Source organism: Gymnoscopelus braueri (assembly GCF_963280865.1).
Source record: "Gymnoscopelus braueri genome assembly, chromosome: 23".
NCBI classification, from domain to species: domain Eukaryota; kingdom Metazoa; phylum Chordata; class Actinopteri; order Myctophiformes; family Myctophidae; genus Gymnoscopelus; species Gymnoscopelus braueri.
In genome coordinates, this window is record NC_137625.1 from 11,160,460 (window position 1) to 11,180,210 (window position 19,751).

At 41.4% G+C, this 19,751-nt stretch overlaps 1 protein-coding gene across 1 annotated transcript in view; it reads left to right on the plus strand.

Annotated features, from left to right (window-relative positions):
- Positions 1-312: 312 nt before the first annotated feature.
- arid2 (AT-rich interactive domain 2) overlaps positions 313-19,751 on the plus strand; it is a 36,842-nt gene continuing 17,403 nt past the window's right edge. Inside the window, exons 1-10 of the mRNA XM_080421641.1 lie at positions 313-877; positions 1,001-1,094; positions 2,004-2,101; positions 9,868-10,004; positions 14,483-14,701; positions 15,154-15,221; positions 16,018-16,087; positions 16,999-17,249; positions 18,466-18,562; positions 19,225-19,434. Of these exons, the coding sequence (XP_080277767.1) occupies positions 786-877; positions 1,001-1,094; positions 2,004-2,101; positions 9,868-10,004; positions 14,483-14,701; positions 15,154-15,221; positions 16,018-16,087; positions 16,999-17,249; positions 18,466-18,562; positions 19,225-19,434 (1,336 nt within the window). The 5' untranslated portion in view covers positions 313-785. The remainder of the gene's footprint in view (positions 878-1,000; positions 1,095-2,003; positions 2,102-9,867; positions 10,005-14,482; positions 14,702-15,153; positions 15,222-16,017; positions 16,088-16,998; positions 17,250-18,465; positions 18,563-19,224; positions 19,435-19,751) is intronic.

Below are 19,751 nucleotides of genomic sequence, written 5' to 3' on the forward strand. Positions count from 1 at the left end.
TACAAAAATGTATTCATTCAGAAATAATAATTTCTAAGGCCATGCATCATAAACCAGTGTTTTCCACATACATCTCCCAAAACATACTAGGTTGGTCACCTCTACCACAGGATTATAATAGAGTCGTGTCTCCAGTACAGCTGGAGACAAAAGCTAGTACATTATTTATGTGTTTATTTGGATTTTTGGGTGATCTATTTAAGACACGAGATCCCCTCCCCCCACGACCTATTCCATCATTGCCCTAACATTTTCGATGAACGTCGTTAAGTTGCAGATGAGCCCTAAAAAAGAAAACAGTGTCTATTGTTCCAATAAAGCGCTGTGGACGGCGCAGCGTCGCTGGGTGGACGTAGGGGGCGCTGTTGCACGCATGGCAGGTCGGACTCGCGGCCTTCAACATCTTTTTGTCTGAGAGAACTGGATCCCTCTGCCGCTCTACGGTGTGTGCGATATAACACACTGTCAAACCACTCCAAACGAATACAATCGCGACCAAAAGCATTAATTGAACATCTCCTACCATGGCATGTTTTAATTTGCCGGTGGAATCGCTCGTATTTGTGACTGTTCGCTAGAACTTAGTCCTTCCAAGGGTTGAATCGGCTTGCTTTTCTGTGTGCATCAGTCTTTATTAGCGAGCTGGCGCTCTTCTTGCTATCAGCTATTTCTTTAACTTTTTAAACACTCAGCTTCGCGAATGACTGAGCGCCGGCGGAGTATGGGATCCTTGGTGTCTTAGGAAGCGACTGAGTGGGGTTTTAACCGTTTTGCATGCAAAAACAATGGCAAATTCGACGGGAAAAAATCTACCAGATCAGCGAAGGAAAGGACAGGCTTTCCTGGACGAGCTGCGGCAATTTCACCAAAGCAGAGGGTGAGAACGGGGCGTTTTTATTCCCGTGAAATATAACTTTAATCCACCTTTGCACACAACTGGAAATGACATAAAGCTGTTATTTAGACATATGTGTATTTATTTCGTGTGTTATCTTTTCAGATCGCCGTTCAGGAAGATTCCTATCGTGGGTGGGAAAGAGCTGGATCTCAATGCTCTGTATATCAGAGTCGTTTCTTTAGGTGGATTTGCTAAGGTGAGTGGAACTAAAAGTGGGTTTTTCGCACACTCTACTCCCCGTGGAGTCTCCAGTGGACCCGCTCTGCAACTCTGTGTGACATCCCGGGGATGTGTGGGATGCATCATATTTATAAGAAACACGGGCTTTGGTGGTTGGCCTTGTGCTAGTTTTGCCCGTCTAATGCAATGTGGTTGCTTGTGTTGTGTACGGTTTGAATGTACAAGTCCGATCATCGCACCGCTTCGGAGTCTAGAGTGCAGTTGGAGCAACTCAAAATTAGCGGGCACGTATAACATCGATTATCAGCACACACTCAGGAAAACACGGCTCGCCGCGGGGGGCCACAGCGTTTTGTGTACATTTTGCCGATAGTTTTGGGGAAGCTTGCTTTTCGGCCATAGCCATCTTTTGGCTTCCATGGCTGATCACACAATGTAGGCCTCAACAGGCCCATGTTAGTGAATACAGTAAATGTACAAAATGACCCCAAGCCGAGACAGGTCGCTGCAACCCAAAGCATTTGGTTGATGGAGACAATAAGTTGCCTCGAGTTTGGTCCTATGTTGTTTGCACGCCGTGCACGCTAAAGCAAGCCAGAAAGTCAAGTTAGCTTGTTAGCCAGACTGCTAACTAGCAACAACAGTAACGATAGTAGCCAAAGAAAGCCACTGAGAACCAACCGATGGATCAATTGTAAACATCCTGGATGTTATCACAATTATTATACCTATTTTACCCGGTTTCTTCTGACGGATTAACGTTTTGTTGTTTTTCAGTTATTTTCAGCTGCTCTCTTATTGATCAGAAATTGTGATATTGCCTTATTGGGGAAGCTGAAGTATAGACCAGATGGTTGAAATGTAACCAACTGCCTCTTGCTATGCCGGGTATCCTGCTTTCCTAATCTATGAATTTCCTTTCCAGGTGTCTGACAAGAACCAATGGTCTGAACTTGGAGAAGACTTTAACTTTCCCAGGAGTTGTTCCAACGCTGCATTTGCTTTAAAACAGTACTACCTGAGGTAAGTGGCATGGCCATGCAGCACTCTTACTCTCAGGCACCATGTGGCAAATGTTTACAAGTGGTAAGATGCAGCCAGTAGGATGTGACCATTCAACAATCCACAGAGGAAGCAGCAGCAGCAGTTGCCTCTCTTTTTGACAGGCAAAGAACTGTCAATTATGTGAAAGCTCTTCATCATAAGGGTGATGATTATAGCCTCTGGTCGTTTTTGTAATTAGGAGCACAATAAAGAATGAGCTGTTCATGTCATGATGGCATTCTCTAGCAAAATGTATTTTAATTTTTTTATCTCATTCATTTTGGAACATAGTCTTCAAGAATGCTCTCTTGGGACATATTTTCTTTGTAACAGTGCCAACAATAGAATAATTGTGATCTATTCCTTTTTTAATATAGCATAGCCTAAAGTCTTTTAGGTTCGGTATCATGCCACTGATTGAAAAGATCTGGTTGCTGTAACAACAAGTCCAGCATGCAGCCTCCTTTTCAACATAATCAGCTGCTCTTGATGTGAGCCCGGTGTAGATGCAGCCCTCCTTAACAGCTGGCATTTGTGTTTAGTCTCTGGGTTGCCGCCTTCTCTCTTTTTACTCATGAAATGATTGTACCCAGAACCTGCCTGGAGGGGGATTGCATCTCTCAAGCAGGAAAACGCATATAGCCTATCCTGAAAAGTTTAGTCAGCCTCTGTGGGACATTGGTTTATATTCTAAGACAGAGTCTATGCATTGATATTACCTAAATGTTTTGAGGCATGAGTGGTTGAACTCATTCATGAAGGAAGTGGATAATATTGTCACTTGTCTTTTCACTATTTAAGTTGTGTGGTTTGATAAGGTGCGTAGGAGAGGTGGTACAAGACTAGACTGTGCACCCTTGTAGTTACTAGTTGCTGAGCTTATCGAGGTTTCCTGTACGCCTGCTGTGTTGATATGTAGATGAAAAGCATTTGTGAATGTTGTGGTTGTTCCATGTTCTCGTATATGAAGGTCGTAAAGCAATTTTTTCCGGAGCAAAAATTCCTGCTTGTATAGTGGCTTAGTTGGAAGTCCAGATCACTGAAATGACAGTTTAGTTTGCTCTGTTAGGTGTAAGTAAATAAGCCAGTAATTGTGTGGGAAATTTTCTGAGGTGTATGTGCAGCCTTGACCTTGTGGGGCCAAATGATCACTAAATATGTTTTGATTGGTCTTGCTTTTGATTCAAAGGGCTTCGTTTATTATAACCATACCTATTACCTGAGATACAAGCCACATAACAACGACCAACAATCTGATTAAATTAACTTCTAAAAACGTTGAAAGGGCCAACTCATTTATCTTTCTCAATGTAAATTATAAATAACCCTTTTTTTCCCCTAAATTGATGTCTGTCAAGAATTAACTTAGCGAAATGGGAGAGGGAACAAAAATGTGTGTGTAGATGCTGTCTTGCTCAGAATGGCTGAACAAAATAGATGAGCAAGACTGCTGGATGATGTGATTTAGATTAATCTAATCTATTTAGATTAAATATAAAATATTGGGTATTGCTTAAGATGAGAGAAAGCTGAGAACAGTTGAAATGCACGTACGAGTAGACATTCATACAGAATATCTCACTTGTGCCACAGTAGCCGTTGGAAATATTTGGTCAAGTGTTTCTCTGTTGCAACTCTGCATAGAATATTATAGGTGACAAGCAGCTACAAACTCTTACTCTACACTCAAATCTCTCCCATAGTAGAGATAGACTACCCTTGACTTACTGATGCTAGTGTTTTGCTGACCAAAAACGACTGCTACATTTTGACTATTCGCTCACCAATTAAGTTTGTGCCAGGCTTGTGCCATTTTCTGTTTAAGATTGTCTTGTGGTCATTTTTGTTAATTAGTTAAATCAATCAATTCTTTCTTCAAACGTAGGACACCAAAGCTGGTGACCTTCTGTTAGTTTCATCAGTTGGGAACGTAACAACTGAGAACCTTCTGTCAATTTATAGGTTTACCTGTGAAAATATTTTATCTTTTTTTGGGACTATTTTTGCTTGTCAAAGTTGGTGGCCTTCCTTTAGTTCTGTCAGCTGGGAACGTAACAACAACTGAGAACCTTCTGACAAGGATATGTTTACCCGTGAAATTGTATCTATCTATTTTGAGTCTTTGTACAGACTGTTCATCATCAAAGACATTGTCACTGATTGTCTGTAGAACTGCAGTGCATCATTAAACAGCATTTTAGTGGTGCCTGTTTTGCTCTGGTTTAGGTACTGTATCTAAACAATACAATACATTGTGGGGACTACTCTTCCAATACCAGCTGACAGCTGTATCGGTAAATCAGCCATTGTAATTCTCTGTGCATGCCCTTTCTGAAGAGTAGTGAAGAACCAACCAACAAGCCTCAGATAATGGGTTTTAGTCTCTGATCAGTGCATCTTTCAGAGTATAATAATATGATGGTCATGAGGCTCTAGCCAGTAGTCCCAAGTCAGCACTAATACTCTGAGAAAGTTAATAAATGAGGCCCAGTGTTTAGAAGTCTGGCGCTAAACTTCTAACCTATTTTTGAATGTCACTCAGTCAGAGAGTGAACAATCCTTCTAGTACATTGGTGCTAATATGGGGTTATCTGCACTTTGTGATGTGTCTTAACATTTTAGTTGATGAACTTCATGGTTCGCCACTTCATTATTCGATTGGTTGTTGTTGTTGGTTGGATTAAGTTCTACCCACATCCAGTATTCCTGTGGCAGATCTAATGTGGATCATGGTTTTTACTACATCTTAATTCACATCTCATTGGTTTGGTTCCAGTGGGTAGTGTCACATGATGTGACTGTGGGATTGTGCTGCACCATCCACTCTCATGGGCTGAGTGGTCTCACTCTCACAGTGAGTCTCTTGGCATCATCCAACTTCAAAAACGTACACGCTGTAACTGATTTATGACTGAATAAAAGGTACCATCATGAGACTGCTATTGCATCATAATACGTTTGAATGTGTTGATACAGTTTTGACAACCACGTTTTATGAAGGGCAGTCCGGTTAAACCCAAACCAAATGCTTTTCAACCTTAGTTTGCACTCCCACTCAATTCCCATCGGGTGTAAATTATGCCTAGGATATCACCTAGGAACCATTTCAGTTAACTCTCAAGACTTACTGATACTGAAATATTCAAAATGACCACTTCTTATGTCAACATCCTTGCACAGTGGTGTATAATTTCTAAGAGCGATTTGAATCGTCATTGACACTTTAGACATTATTCCTATTCTCATTGCTTGTATAATGTTTTGACAGGGCTCACTCGAAAAGGGATTTTACCCGTATGAATAAAGGTCAAATAAATGATTATATTAATATTATAATATTTACAATCTGAGTGAGTCCTATTTCCAACTTGCCTACTTGTCTGTGACATCTGGCCAAAGTGGCCTTTCATCTGTATTGCATTAGCCTTGCTCTTATCCTTGCACCATCTGTGCTGCTACTCGTATTCTGAGTCTGACAGTGACCCGTTGGGGATAAAACTACGCAGTAGTCTGTTAAATCCAATGGCCAAGATTTTTTATGCATGGTAGCAATTAAAAAAAGGCTACTAGATTGAGAGTGCAAGAGAATACTACTACTGGCCAACTCTTGGAGCTCTCAGAGTCACTGTATTTGGAGCCCGTTTGTAATTTTAGTTGCCTTTCACCAGTGTTGGCCACCACTGATAACCTAATCTTTTTCTTTCAGTCTTCTTTCTACCGAGTACACATATCAGTGTTCTCCTTTCAACTGGAACTTGAATTTGGTGTTGGGTGTTTTTTTTTTTTCCTTTTCGTTTACCACTTTGTTAGTTTGCTCATGTTCTAGAATAAGATGTAGGGTAGAGTTACTAGGGTATTCTCTGTTGTGTGCTGACATCTCTATGGTCATAGACTGACCAGATTGAGTCAGTCTTGTAAATTCATATTTTATATGCTCTCCCTCCACTATAGAGAACATTGTGTGCTTTGTTTTCTATGCCTTCTTTCCATTTAGACTGATAACTCTGCATGTTGTTTAATATATTGGCATGTTTTAACGTATCACTAGCAGTGTATTTCTTTGTGCTGCAGCCATTAATTTCCTTCTGGACAGTGGTAAAGGGCCAAAAGTCGGTCTGTGTTGCTTTTTTGTCGTATGATCTTTGTTAATGTCACTGACCAAGTATAATCTCTTTCCGTTAACCTTGTTTAGAGATGGTCTGCTCACAAAAATCTCAGCCAAGATTTCCCTAGAAATTAGCAAGCATATTCTTGTGTCTCTGTGTATGGCTGTGTCCATGTCCAGTAGGGGGCAACCAATTCCCACACACTAAGGGCATTTAGACAAGCAGACAGTTGAGTGTAATCAAATCCTGTGTATCTGCACTTGTTTGATCCTCTTGACCTCAAATAACGTCAGTTCACTGACAACAGTTGTTTGTTGCCACACATCTTCTCGTTATCGTATGGAAGCTCTCTATCAAGGGCATTAGGGCAAGTGCATTTTTTCCCCCACTTCCACCAGCTGAAAATACTAAATGGAAATATGCTTTAACATTGCCAATTGTAGTAGTGTACATCTTCCTTCAATGGTTGTCAAAGTGCAGCCATGAAAAGGTGAATTTCCTGGTGCATTCATGTTTGGTTGTCGCGTGTGAGATGGCAGGGGCAGCGTTCATCCTCCTCCCATCATTTATCAAAAGGGGAAGTGCAGACTCGAGCAGCTGCAGTCGACTCCCCCTGCCTCACATCATGCCCCCCCTCAACCCTTTCTGCTCGTGCCCAGACAGCGTTTGATGACGCTGCGTTGTGTAAGTGCACGGAGGGCCGGGGCCTCTCTCTCTCTCTCTCTCTACAAATGGAGGCTGAGGGTATTTATAGTCCAGTGTGTCATGCACAGCCAACGGACGGGGGATTACCTTGGCCACGGTGAACCAGCGCGGCCTCATTCAGAGACGGGCACTCTCCCAGTGACTCACGGCGGCACAGGGTGCTTTGCGCTGAGCTGCGGTTTGACATACTATCTCTGTTAAGGTATTTGCTGTTGCCATTTCTGACTGTGTTTTGTTGTCTGATTGTTTTCGCAAGCGTAACCTCTTTATCTACAACTCCATAGAGCTTCTAAGCAGGGTGTCTTTAGAGTAAACAGCTGCTGTGACATTAGATAGAGATGTCTCATTTTTTAAGTTTTCTGTCATACATGGTTTGCGCTGTGTAGCAGTAGTTAACAAGTAGGCTAAATAAACACTGCCTCTGTGGACCATGCCTGTTGTTGAGAGGTTTGGCCTTTTCAAGTCTTATATACGGTACTTAATACTGACTTGCCTGAGGTTAGACTGAAGATGGTAGACCAAAGGTGAACGTAATTCCATGGAAAGAGTTAATGGTCTTAATGTTTGCACACTGTGTCATAACTATTTGAGAAAATGATGCATTGTTTGTCTTGTTCTCAGGTGTTTGAGAAACGGTTAGGTCTGTTCAGCAGCCATTGTTGGGTGCATATTTACTGTGATGCTACTTGGGAAAAATCATTCGCTCAGAATCTTAGAAATACGTTGGAGGAACAGTCTCTCTGTCAAACTTTTTCATTAAGGCTGGTTGTGAAGACCAACGGATGCTCAATGTCTTGGACAGAATTAACACATTCACCACCAAAGCTTTTTCATCATAAAATCACCCACTGCCAGGGTTTTTAATCATTTTTTTTATAGAAACAATGTGAATTATTTGTCCGTTTATTTTTTAACATTGAAGTGAATGGATTTTTTAAATTAATTCGTTAGGGTTAGGGTTATAAATTTATACTAAAAAATTAGAGAAACTTTTTAGGAATTCAAAAACAGAATAAAAAAAAATTAAAAGGGGAGAATTCTCCCCTTTGGCGGTAAACACCATTGACTGAAAAGGGGAGAATTCTCCCCTTTGGCGGTGAGTGTGTTAAACTAAGAAAAACAGTTAAATTTTTTATGGCTTTTATCTTTCAACTTTTGTAATTGAACATGTATTACATTGTGCTTAAAGAGTGGGGATTCTGAAACTTGTGCCAAGGACCTCTGAATAAGAATGCATTTGGCCAGGGGCCACTATTGAACAAGTAAAATGTTGGCCATCTTGCAGTTGTATGCTAGCCTGCTGTGTAGTATGAATTACTTTTGGCACAATATTAGTCTGAGAGAGCCTGTGAGGATTATGTTCTTTCTTTAGACTATGCTAAATTAAATGGTGGCCAGCTACTACGTCTATTTTATTGTTTTGTCAGTCCTCTTTATTAGGGGTTAGAAAATACTTAAGAACTGCTGTCCACAACATATTATAGTCTGTTGTCTGAAATATGATGTGACACAAAGTATTCAACAGTATTCAATATGTTGTGGTCATGTAAGGTATTCTCAAAATGTTAACTGTACAGTGTGCTCCCATGTCAGACTTGTCAGAACAGATTAAAGGGGAAATTTTATATAAATACATTGATTGAATATACTTTATATTATTATATATTTTTATTGACTGTTTGTTCAGTATCAGTCTCTCCAGCTCTTTCTGAAACGGGAAATGCATTTTCAGGTGGGTTGCCAATTTCAGCCAATCAGGAGAGGGTACCCATTTATCAGCTTAAATTTGATAATGCTCCTGTTCCAATTACGCCTGCAAATTTTCAGAAGTCAATTTCACAATTTCAGCCGCGCCTCCGACCAAGTGGAGCTTACTATGTAACCCTGCTCGGGTTGTGTGTGTCTGTCTGTCTGTCTGTCTGTGTGTCTGTGTTCATGCTCTCATTGGCTCATGCCCCCATGTGACTCACATGCGTGCACTGCCTGTAAGCAGCCACCCGAGTGCGCCAGAGTGCAGGAATTTAGACAATGCTCTGATTACAATGCCACACACACACACACACACACACACACACAATGTCAATGTTCTCTCCCCATCACGGTGAAATAACACAGATTACAAGTCCGTAAATACACAATATTTTCGAGCTGCGTTCGCGCGTCTTACTTGTCTATATCCTGTGTGAGTTCTCCCTCCTGACTGGATAAAATTGGTAAACCGACCTGAAGATGAATTTTCTGTTTACTAAAGAGCTTAAGAGACCTGTGTTACTGAACAGTAGTGATGAGCGGGTCGACCCGTAACCCGCGGGACCCGCGGGTCAACCCGCGGCGCGGGTAGGTCGAGTCAGGATTTCAGAGAAAATTATGCGGGCTGAGGGTGAGCGGGTCAGCCGCTCTCCACAAAAAAAAAAAAAAAAAAAACTATTTTGACCAACATGCTTGTTTATTCAGCCCATGACAATGTTGTGCTACTGTAGACATATAAAGGGACTTTGGGTACTTAAAAGAGCGCTATATAATATATATATATATTCCCACCGCGGGTCGCGGGGCGGGTTGAGCCATAGATTTATATATGGGTTCGCGGGGCGGGTTGAGGCGGGTCGCGTTCCGTCGCGGGTTGGGGCGGGGCGGGTCATGAAAAAACCCGACCCGCACATCACTACTGAACAGTGTTTGTTCAGTAATGGCGGTCTCCCTGGGGGTTAGCAATGAGTCTCAGAATATAGAGCTATTATCACTTATTTTAACAATAAATTATCACTGCATCCTTTCCCACCAACAACCGGTAACCAATTGTGATTAATAAATCGTAAATGTAAAGAAAAGTAATCAGGACTCAGGAGTACCTTTTGACCTGTCAGAGTTCTAGTTTGCCCAATTTTATGAAAGAATAAGGACTGATTTTGTTGTTGCTCCATCTATCCACAGATACCTGGAGAAGTATGAAAAAGTCCACCACTTCGGCGAGGATGATGAGGACACGGTGCAGCCGGGGCATCCCAAACCCTCTCTTCCAATTGGTGCAATTCCCTGCTCTTACAACTACCAGCAACACACTGTATCAGGTGGGTGAATACTTGTGACTTGTATACTTTACTAGCTCAGTCTGACACACTCACAAGATGACTTTTCCAGGAACTCTTGATCACTTCGGTATCGGGCAGGTGAAGATGATCACTTTTCTCTCTATTCCAAACGTACTCCCTTTCGCTCTCTAACTCGCTGTCTTTCTATAACTCTCACTAAAGTCTAATGCATACTACACCACGACAGAAGAAATGTGTTCTGTTCGGCTGGTCTAAAACTACAATATGGGTGGGCGGGATAAGAACTACATTTCTGTGTTCGGGTACTCCGAGGTGTTGTGACTGCCCGAACTAGTTCGGCTTCTGTGATTGGTTGCATCGTTTCCGCATTCATTCAGCCCAGCTTCAAGTTCATTCAGTCAGCAGTGAAGTGAGTGAAAAGCAGCGATTAGTTTTGAAGAGACGCGAGGCAACTTCCAGGACATCTCTCTCTAGTGACCATTCATAAACACAGCCTATCGCTGAAAAGGGCATAACCTCCATACCTCCATCACAAATTCCCCACGGAATGTCGTGGGCGCGATATCCAGGTATTAATTTAACCATCGGTTCCAGCAGTGCTGCTGGCTGGTGTGTGTGTGTGTGTGTGTGTGTGTGTGTGTGTGTGTGTGTGTGTGTGTGTGTGTGTGTGTGTGTGTGTGTGTGTGTGTGTGTGTGTGTGTGTGTGTGTGTGTGTGTGTGTGTGTGTGTGTGTGTGTGTGTGTGTGTGTGTGTGTGTGTGTGTGTGTGTGTGTGTGTGTGTGTGTGCACACACTGCTTGAGCAAGTCTCCATACTCGCCACCAACAGCTTGGGCAGAGTGTGGCTTCCAGAACACAGAAGTATGAAATTCTATTTGGCTGTCAGACGTTTTTTTTCGGGTTGGGGAGCCCTCCCGTGCCAAACTGACTTCAGGTTTTCTGGTGTTGTATCGGCCACCTTAACTGGCCACTCTCCTGCGCTAGCTCTTCATGCTCACATCAAACTTTTAGATAGTTTTAGCACTGTAATTGCAGCAGGGCATCATTTGAGTGGAGCTTTTCTTGTATGTTAGTCTTGTTTGATTCTTGGGAACAAAGCTATCCCAAGGCCTACCGAATGCCTAGAAATATTCATTGATTGTGGTTTTGCCTTGTCTGCAGATGTCTAGTGATGCCCGTCACTATTATTTTATGGTGAAAAAACAGCATGAAAGTTGAACACAGTACTGTATATTATTGTGGTACCACATTCATGAGGATGCTGTTTGGCTGCTGCTTAGTTTAGTTTGTCCAAGTTGCCTGCCTCCCCACTTCTTTCACTGATAGTCAGAAAGGATGACACTTGTGAATTTGTTCCTTAGTTTGTTATTCGGTCTTGACTAAACTCACAATGTCAAACAGTTTTGTTTTTTAACAAGCATGTAGTTAAAATTCTGTTGTGAGGGGTGCATGATCTAAAAGTATGGTGAGGTTGGCCCCGACGGGTATCATTTCCTAAATGGAGTTCATGCTTAAATTAAGATGATTTTCTCCACACTATTATTCATACCAGCAGAGCCCAGCAGAGCCAGGGGCCTTGGGGATATGTTGTTGAAAATTGTAAGCAAATCATAGTCTTCTATCACTGATCTTCTCTGTGTATGGCTGCTTCTCCTATGCTGCTTTCATTAGGCTATACAATGACTTACATTAAAAGCAGGTTTTACACTGCTGTGGTAGAGCCTAGGCTATATTTAACTGGCAACAGAGTGCAGCATTGTGCTAGTAGTTATAATGATAGAATATTTATTGTACTTATTTAACCTTTCAGTTTGACAGAAAACATTCTTATTTATAGCAGATACCCTGGAGCAGGTGTTTCAGAGAGGAGGAAATCAAAACACTATCACACCAGGGAGTTGTCCAATAGAGCATGGTCCTCTGCTCTTGTTTGTAAAACAGCCTCCATTTTTTGTTCTTTGGGCGGGGGAGTAGTTACATGGTCATTATTACGAGTGACTAGCTCCTTCACTGATAGTTGAGAGGAGGAGACTTTGCTACATTTCCCCCTGTCTGGTTTTCTTACCAGTCAGATTAGATTTTTTCCAGTCACAAGATAATTTCTGCTGACAAATTGAATTTAGGAAATGACCTCCATCAAGTATAAATTAACATGGGATGGCTCTGATTTGATGAAGCAGCTTTATTTAGGTGGAATTGGTCTTCCACAGAACAGCTACAACAGTGTTTGTTGACTGCTTTTGACTTGCTCTAATTTACAAGTTATTGTTTTGACCCAGCATTGCAAAATCTTTGCGTTTGACTCTGCAACATGACCAGGGTGGTAAGTGACACAGTAGTAAAACGTTGGTATATTTTGCGGTAATTCAGCAGTTAAAATTGTGTGACGGTTCTCTAAAATGAGACAGACTAAAGCATTTGTAGCTCATGGTTTTTTAATAGAAAACGTGTTCTGATATTGTGCGTCTTATTTTTGATGGGATTATTGGTTGGATAAAGGTGAATTAATACTCAAATCTTTGTATTTTCTTCCTTGATCAACATTTGGCCATCTTAAATTGATATATATATTGATAATGTATATTAAATTGTAAATTTATGTACATTAATCAAGAATTCAGGCCATGGATTTTGTTGTGTGAACTGAAGTTCTAAATTTAAATGGATGGACAGACATTTAAATCATAATCTGGCAGTGGACTAGAATAAACTTGTGTTGTCTTAGCTGTGTCAAATTAAAGTTAATCAATCGGCAGTTGGCTTTGGAATCTCTTGAACTCTTCTTTGTCATTATCTCTTCCCAACAAGTTTTGGACTCTGGCCTGCAGCAACTTTTAATTTACTTAAATTTACAAAAAAAAAATACTTAGCCCTACTTGTGGATAAGAAAGCTGTGGTCTTTCTGCAAGTTTGAGGGGAGAACTCACTGGAGGAAAAAATATATATTTTTAGAAATTTCTTTTGCATTTTATGCTTTATTCAGTCATAGTGTAGAGAGACAGGAAGCCCAGGGGCAGAGAGAGGAGAGGCATGCGAGACAAGACACAAGTCGGATTAAAACTCGGGTCCTCTCGCTCTCAAGGAACCTCAGAAAGAGCCTGTTGCTGCTATAGAAGTTTGCTTGCTCAACTCTTCATCACCATTGATTGATTCATTGTTGATGGTCTGTACATAATTAATTCATACTTAATGTAGATAGACTTAACCACATGATGAAACCCAACGGCCCTTTTCTGGGGTGAACTTTCTGCTATTTTCACAGACAGCCGAAGAGATATGGTGTAGTGGGGGGGAAAAGGAGCAGACCAAGTATAGTGCCCTGGCGGACCCCGGTCAACTAAGATTATAGAGTTTAATAATCCACCCATATAGCCTACTCATTGTTGATAGACTGCACAGATTTTCATTGGCTTTGATGGACTGTACATATGTTCACTCACTCTATTTATCTTGGTTTGGTTCTTTACTCTTCCCTTTACCTTTCCTGTGTTCATTCTCACTGCTGCTTGTTATTCCATCTGGGGATCAGTAAAGGTTTATCTCGTCTTGTTGCTGATGTTGTTGAGGCTTGGGGGTGTAACTAACTAAAGTAGTGTAGTGTTGGCTAAGCATGTGCAGCTGCAGCAACAGGCTGTATATGTGGCACAGTAACATAGCAACCAAGAGGTGCTTTCTCTTCAGCTTGTCTAAGCTCCACACCTGATTTCTAATGTCCACGGTGAGTCCTTTATCTTTGTCTCTGTGTTGGAAGAATCTCCTATGGAATTACTACTGACTCACTTGGTTCATCCTTTGTCTGCGAGGATCTGCTCTCCAGTCATTGATGTGAATTTGAATGTGATGTTTGACTACAGATCCTCAATAGTATGTAAGATTTATTGATGTGTGAACAGGCCCAAATGGCAAAGTTTACAAATGCGTGTACAGAGTCGAGTGTCTGTTATTTGTAAGCATTCCTGCCAAGAACTGTGCTGCTAATTTGTTTGCCCACCAATGACATTACATTTCTCTAACTGTTCAACATATGGGAGGATACAGAGACATTTTTTTGTTGTTGCATAGTTAATGATCCGCGTTTCTGCAGTGCCTTCATCCAAAGTGCTGTAGAATATGTGTTCCATCTACAATTCTTCTTGAAAAACATCTAAACGTGTAAGCCCAGTGCCAGTTCTGAAACTGTGTCAACCCCCAATGTTGAAATGAATAAACTTTTAAAATATATTTAGACAGTTTCCTATACTTTCACCTGGGCTCATACAAATGAAGAGAAATTGTGTTCAAGTCCAGTCCTGCAGCCATTGTGCGTTTTGCAATAATTGTGTGCTAGTAAGCATAACTGGGTACATTACCCAGTTATGCTGGGTAATGTAGTGTTCTGAAAAAGATGCTGTTCTCAATTCAGCAAAACATTTGAATCAGTGCAGCCCTGCTACTTTGTATGATATCTGATACATATTTTGCTTACATCATCACACGTGTTCTTCATTTTCCTCTCCAGACTATCTCCGCCAAAGCTATGGATTGTCGACGGACTTTATTCCGCCGTGCGACTATAACAAACTGGTGCTGTCTCTCCTGTCGGGCCTGCCCAACGAGGTGGACTTTGCAGTCAACGTTTGCACTCTCCTCTCCAACGAGAGCAAGCACGTCATGCAGCTGGACAAGGACCCCAAACTGGTCACGCTGCTGCTGGCTCATGCCGGCGTCTTCGACGACTGTACGTCCTCAGCATCACTTTGATTCACTGTGCATCTCAGATTGGAATGCACAGCACAGCTCACTCCCACACACACACTTTGATTCCTTGTTCTTAATGACAAAATAATTTGTAACCTCATCTGAACTGTTTTGAGTAAATGGGGATTTAGCTAACTGATAGTTTTGGGGGTCTTCAGTTCCCAGCATAGAGGTGTGTGCACACAAGTGTCAAAGTGGGGGTTTTATATGTGGGTTGGAAGCGACTTGGGTGGGAGAATTCTTGTGCCTGTGTGGGGAAAAATATATACATTTTCCAATTCAAAAGTTGGAGACTCAAAGGGCTCTGTTCCTCTTACATCTCCAAAATGCAATTTCTTAAGTCAAGTTGAAGAGCAAGGAAAGTAAATGAGCCAACAAATGGCGCTTCAATGTGAACCTTCTAAAAATCTTCCCTTTGTTCTGCCTTTGCAGCGTTAGGTACCTTCTCCGGGGTGTTTGGGATGGACTGGAAGGAGAAAACCTCCAGAGACTTTGTTAGGGTAAAGTGACAATCTGTCTCCTTTCAAATGAATCTGTCTCCTTTCAAATGATAGTGACAGTCTGTCTCCTGTCAAATGATACACAAGTAGCTTGATTACTTCTTTGATTTGTTGAATAATTGAGAGGCACATTTCTTTGATAAAATATATATTTTACATATATTTTTTATTATCAATTAAATCGAGTAGTCCGATTAACTGTTGCAGCCATATTGGATTTCACAGACCATTTATGCAGTTATATTTAATGACCTGTACAAACAACTATTTGTGTATATTGAATTCATCTGTATGTATATATTCAATTGAATGTTATTTGTAGATATCACAGGTTTTCAAGCCTAGAAATAATTACTAATAATCAGACGCACACAGTAGTAATCCCTCATATGTTTATTAACCAGAGGCCCTTAAACATAGTATGGACGGCGTATGGAAGACAATCAGTGGGGTTAACTAAATAATGATTGTTTATATGATAAGCTTACATTTCATATCACACACAATACTTACTCCTGTATTCACCAGCAAAAGAAAAAAAAACTTTAAAATGTATTATTTGATTAAAATGTATTATTATTTAGAATGTTAAAATTGATGAGTTCAATTAACTGTTGCAGCCCTACATGTCTCGTTTTAAACATACAGACTGATCTTAAATGGGTATGGTGCTTTAAAAGAATAAATGCAGACAAAGTAGCATCAACAATAGAATGCACATTACATAAGTTTTGAGGAAAAGTAAAGGGCTCGGTTGATTCTGAATGCACCTCTAACAGCTGCTGTTTTACTTTAGTTTTGGAAGGCTGTTGTGGAAGATGCTGAAGTCAGGGAACTTATCTGGGACAAGAGCAGCCCAGCACATGGTAAGTAGGCCCCCCTCCTCTCACACACACACACACACACATGCACCAGCCGTTACACACACAGTATTCCCTCAAAATGCATCTCCATTTACTTGTGGGTTGTTGTATTATTGCAGTGGTTCTCAACCAGTGGTCCGGGTACCACCAGTGGTCCTTGAGGGGGTTCCAGGTGGTCCCCAGCTAAATGTTGGAGAGTTGGTAACCAAATGGACCGTCATACAGTAGATCTTTAACTCTTGAGAGTGTGAAGAACAGGAAAAACTGTTGCGCCCTTCTTTGTCCTTTGTTCACTGCAGGTGCGGTGGTCTCAGATGTTTTGGTCCTTCGTCAGTGCTATTTGGCATACAGCACCGACAAAGGTCCCAGGACCGAAACGGTTGCCTTTTTAAATTCACCCCTCACTATGAGCACAGAGCACTTTATGAGCATTTAGAAATAAATACATTCTATTCTCTTAAGTCTAAGGAGTTTTCCTTAATATTTATGCAGCGAGCGAGTCCTTTTCTGCCAGTTACTCTTTGAGAGTGTAAAAGAGTGTACGGTCTCAAGAGTTAAATTATTGTTAAACATCTGCATTACTTAATTGAAGAATTTTTATTTTTATCAACGATTGTTGTCTGTTGTCTGTCCTATGGTACCACATCAATACAGCATGGAATTGTAGACAAAATCGTATCCAACGATAACAAAATATTCTAAGTTTTGGGTCTGAGAGGCTAAATCTCATCAAATGGTGTTCCGTTGCTCAAATGCCGAATAAATAATGGGCCTTGATATGAAAAGGGTTGAGAACCACTGTATTATTGGGACAAAAAGAGCTTGAGCCTGCTTGACAATATGGGGCCCATTGCCTCCGTAGCATTGAATGGAGCATTGAAAATGATAGGCTGCTGCTCTCTTCCCTTTGGCAGACGGCACATCGTGCGGGGGGCCCTGGCAGACTCTCTTCCACCCGCCCCGGGATCCGGGCATCAACGACATGGAGGGCCAGCGTGTGCTGCAGGTGGCGGTCATCCTGCGAAACCTCTCCTTCGAGGAAGCCAACGTCAAGCTGCTGGCGGCCAACCGCACATGCCTGCGCTTCCTGTTGCTCTGTGCCCATTGTAACCTCATCTCCCTCCGACAGCTGGGCCTCGACACGCTGGGCAACGTGGCCGCAGAGGTGGGTCGTCCCGGGGAGCCAGGGCGGGAGGGGACTTTAGAGTCGTTGTGTCGTCTATAAATGGAATTTTAAATGATTGAGCTCTCAAAACGAAAGCATAGGATTGTCTCTTTGCATTGTTCTGCAAGTCTGCAAACGTATGGGACGGAGTTAAAACCCTAAATACTTAATTGCCTGGAGTCCTTTTGTTTTACCCTACACTAAATATCTTTGTCGAAAACTAACCGATCTACAAGCTCACAATGCATACTGTTGCGATGTGTTGTTCTGAGCTTCGGGATCTGCTATTTTCGTTGATTGTTCATCATAGAATATGTGGTTTATCGTTTCCACAGTTTTGTTTTGTAATGAGCAAAGCAAAACAAAAATAAAACTAATGGGGAATATTAAGACTATTAATCCCCAAAGGCAAATTTGATTAATTTGTTTTTTTTTGTCCCAATGCACATCACTACAGTCTTTGTGGGTGTAGAACTGGTATTGTTAATGTCTGTTGTGGAGAGTAATCATTGGCTGTTCAGTTATATAGTCAGTCATCTACTCAGTCATCATGGACATCAGTCGTACTAAAGTCGTTTAATCCAGTTGAGAAATGAAGGTCTGGCAAAAGTATGGAACTTTTAAAATGGAAACTGTGTAGGAACGCTGGGTTTTGGCTCTGAAGACGTGCGTATAGTCTTGTGAATTAGTCAGTGATCCTACATCAGCACTCCTATTTTTAGAAGCTTTTTGCATAAGGGCCCCGATAGAATCATATGAACCTTTTGATGTCATTAATTGGCTAGCCAGTATCTGGGCTCTTACATTATATTGTGGCATATTATTGCAAAGCCTGGGGGCTTGCTGTAAATCCATTCAAGGATTTTTGAATGGTCCCCAAATCAATATTCCTTCCATGACATGCTTTTTGTATAGCGGTCATGGTCTGGATCTATAATTTGTATCTATGAAGGCTTCTTTTTTTTTTATTGAACATGATATTCAAGCTAATACTGCATGGTATTACAATGTCATAGGTGTTTTATGGTTCCATTATGGTTCCATGTAGGTATAACAGAATAACCCCCCAAACCCCGTGACAAACAAACCTTGGGATGCTAGTAAGCCTGTTGAGCTTTGTTTGTTCCATTTGGAATTACATTTATCTTGGAAGGATGGGCGAATACTCTCATTTGGAAAAGAAAACTGAGCAAATCATCTGTTTTCCCCCACACAGCTCCAGCTGGATCCTGTTGATTTCAGAACAACCCATCTAATGTTTCACACTATCACCAAATGCTTGATGGCCAGGGACCGGTTCCTCAAAATGAGAGGTGAGTGGGCTGGCTCTCCATCCCATGCGTTTGAATTTAAAGTGAGGTAAAGTGGGCTGCTGCCACTTCTCTTCTTGACTTTTTAGCAGGAGTCAGATGTGGCCTAAGGGTTCTCTTGTCTCTGTGTAATCAATGTCATCTGTGGTTTGCTGCTTTTCATGATTATGTTGTGATTTACTCGGGAGAAACCGCCTCCCCAGTCGTTTACATCTCATGCCATTTCACCCAGAGCAATGAGAGCATACAACATTGCTCTTACTGTGCTATGAATCAGTAGGTTGTATGAAGTGTATAAAGCAGTGGTCCCCAAACTGTGTGCCGAGGCACACTGGTGTATTGTGAGGCAAATCCAGGTGTTGGGTTTTAAAATACTGTATATAACTATATAAAAGATGATGGAATCTTTTTTTAATACTTACTATATATCAGTACTTAAGTTTGTGCACACTCATTTTCCAATACAAAGACACATTTTATAACTTAAAGTTAGATACAATTTTACCACTTTCAAAAAATGCAAAAACATCAGATCTACAACCTCACAGCCTGTCACATCAGCTTGTAGATTGGTTATTGAAATTTAGACTTTGCCAGTTGGTGTGCCAAAAGTAGTTTGAAAACCACTGGTCAAACGTTTGGTTGTCTTACGTGATTCCTTCCAGCCATGGAGATCCTGGGCAACCTCAGCAAAGCGGAGGACAACGGCGTGTTGATCTGTGAGTACGTGGACCAGGAATCATACCGGGAAGTGGTGGCTCTCCTCACCCTGCCTGACCTCATGCTCCTCATGGCCTCGCTGGAGGTGCTGTACCTCCTCGCCCAGCTGGGAGAAAGTCCCTGCAGCAGGATCGCCGCTGTTGACCACAGCATAGGTACGACCAGGATTTACGTGTTGAACTCTCTTCTGTAAATTGGGATTGAGTTAAGAGGACAAATGTTAGTTTTTTCTGTAGTTTTTAAAAGTTCCCAAACAGTCAACAGTTGAGTCCATATCATTATGAATAATAGCCTGCGTTGACAATCATCAATGGTAAGACGACTGAAATGTTATGATAACGGCATGTATAATCTGTAACAAGCTACCAAAAACAATGCCTTTTTTTGATCATTTTCAAGCCCACACAAGTTTAATCAGGGTAAACGGGCATGCTGTAACATTAACACGTTTGTGTGTCAGTATAAATAATAA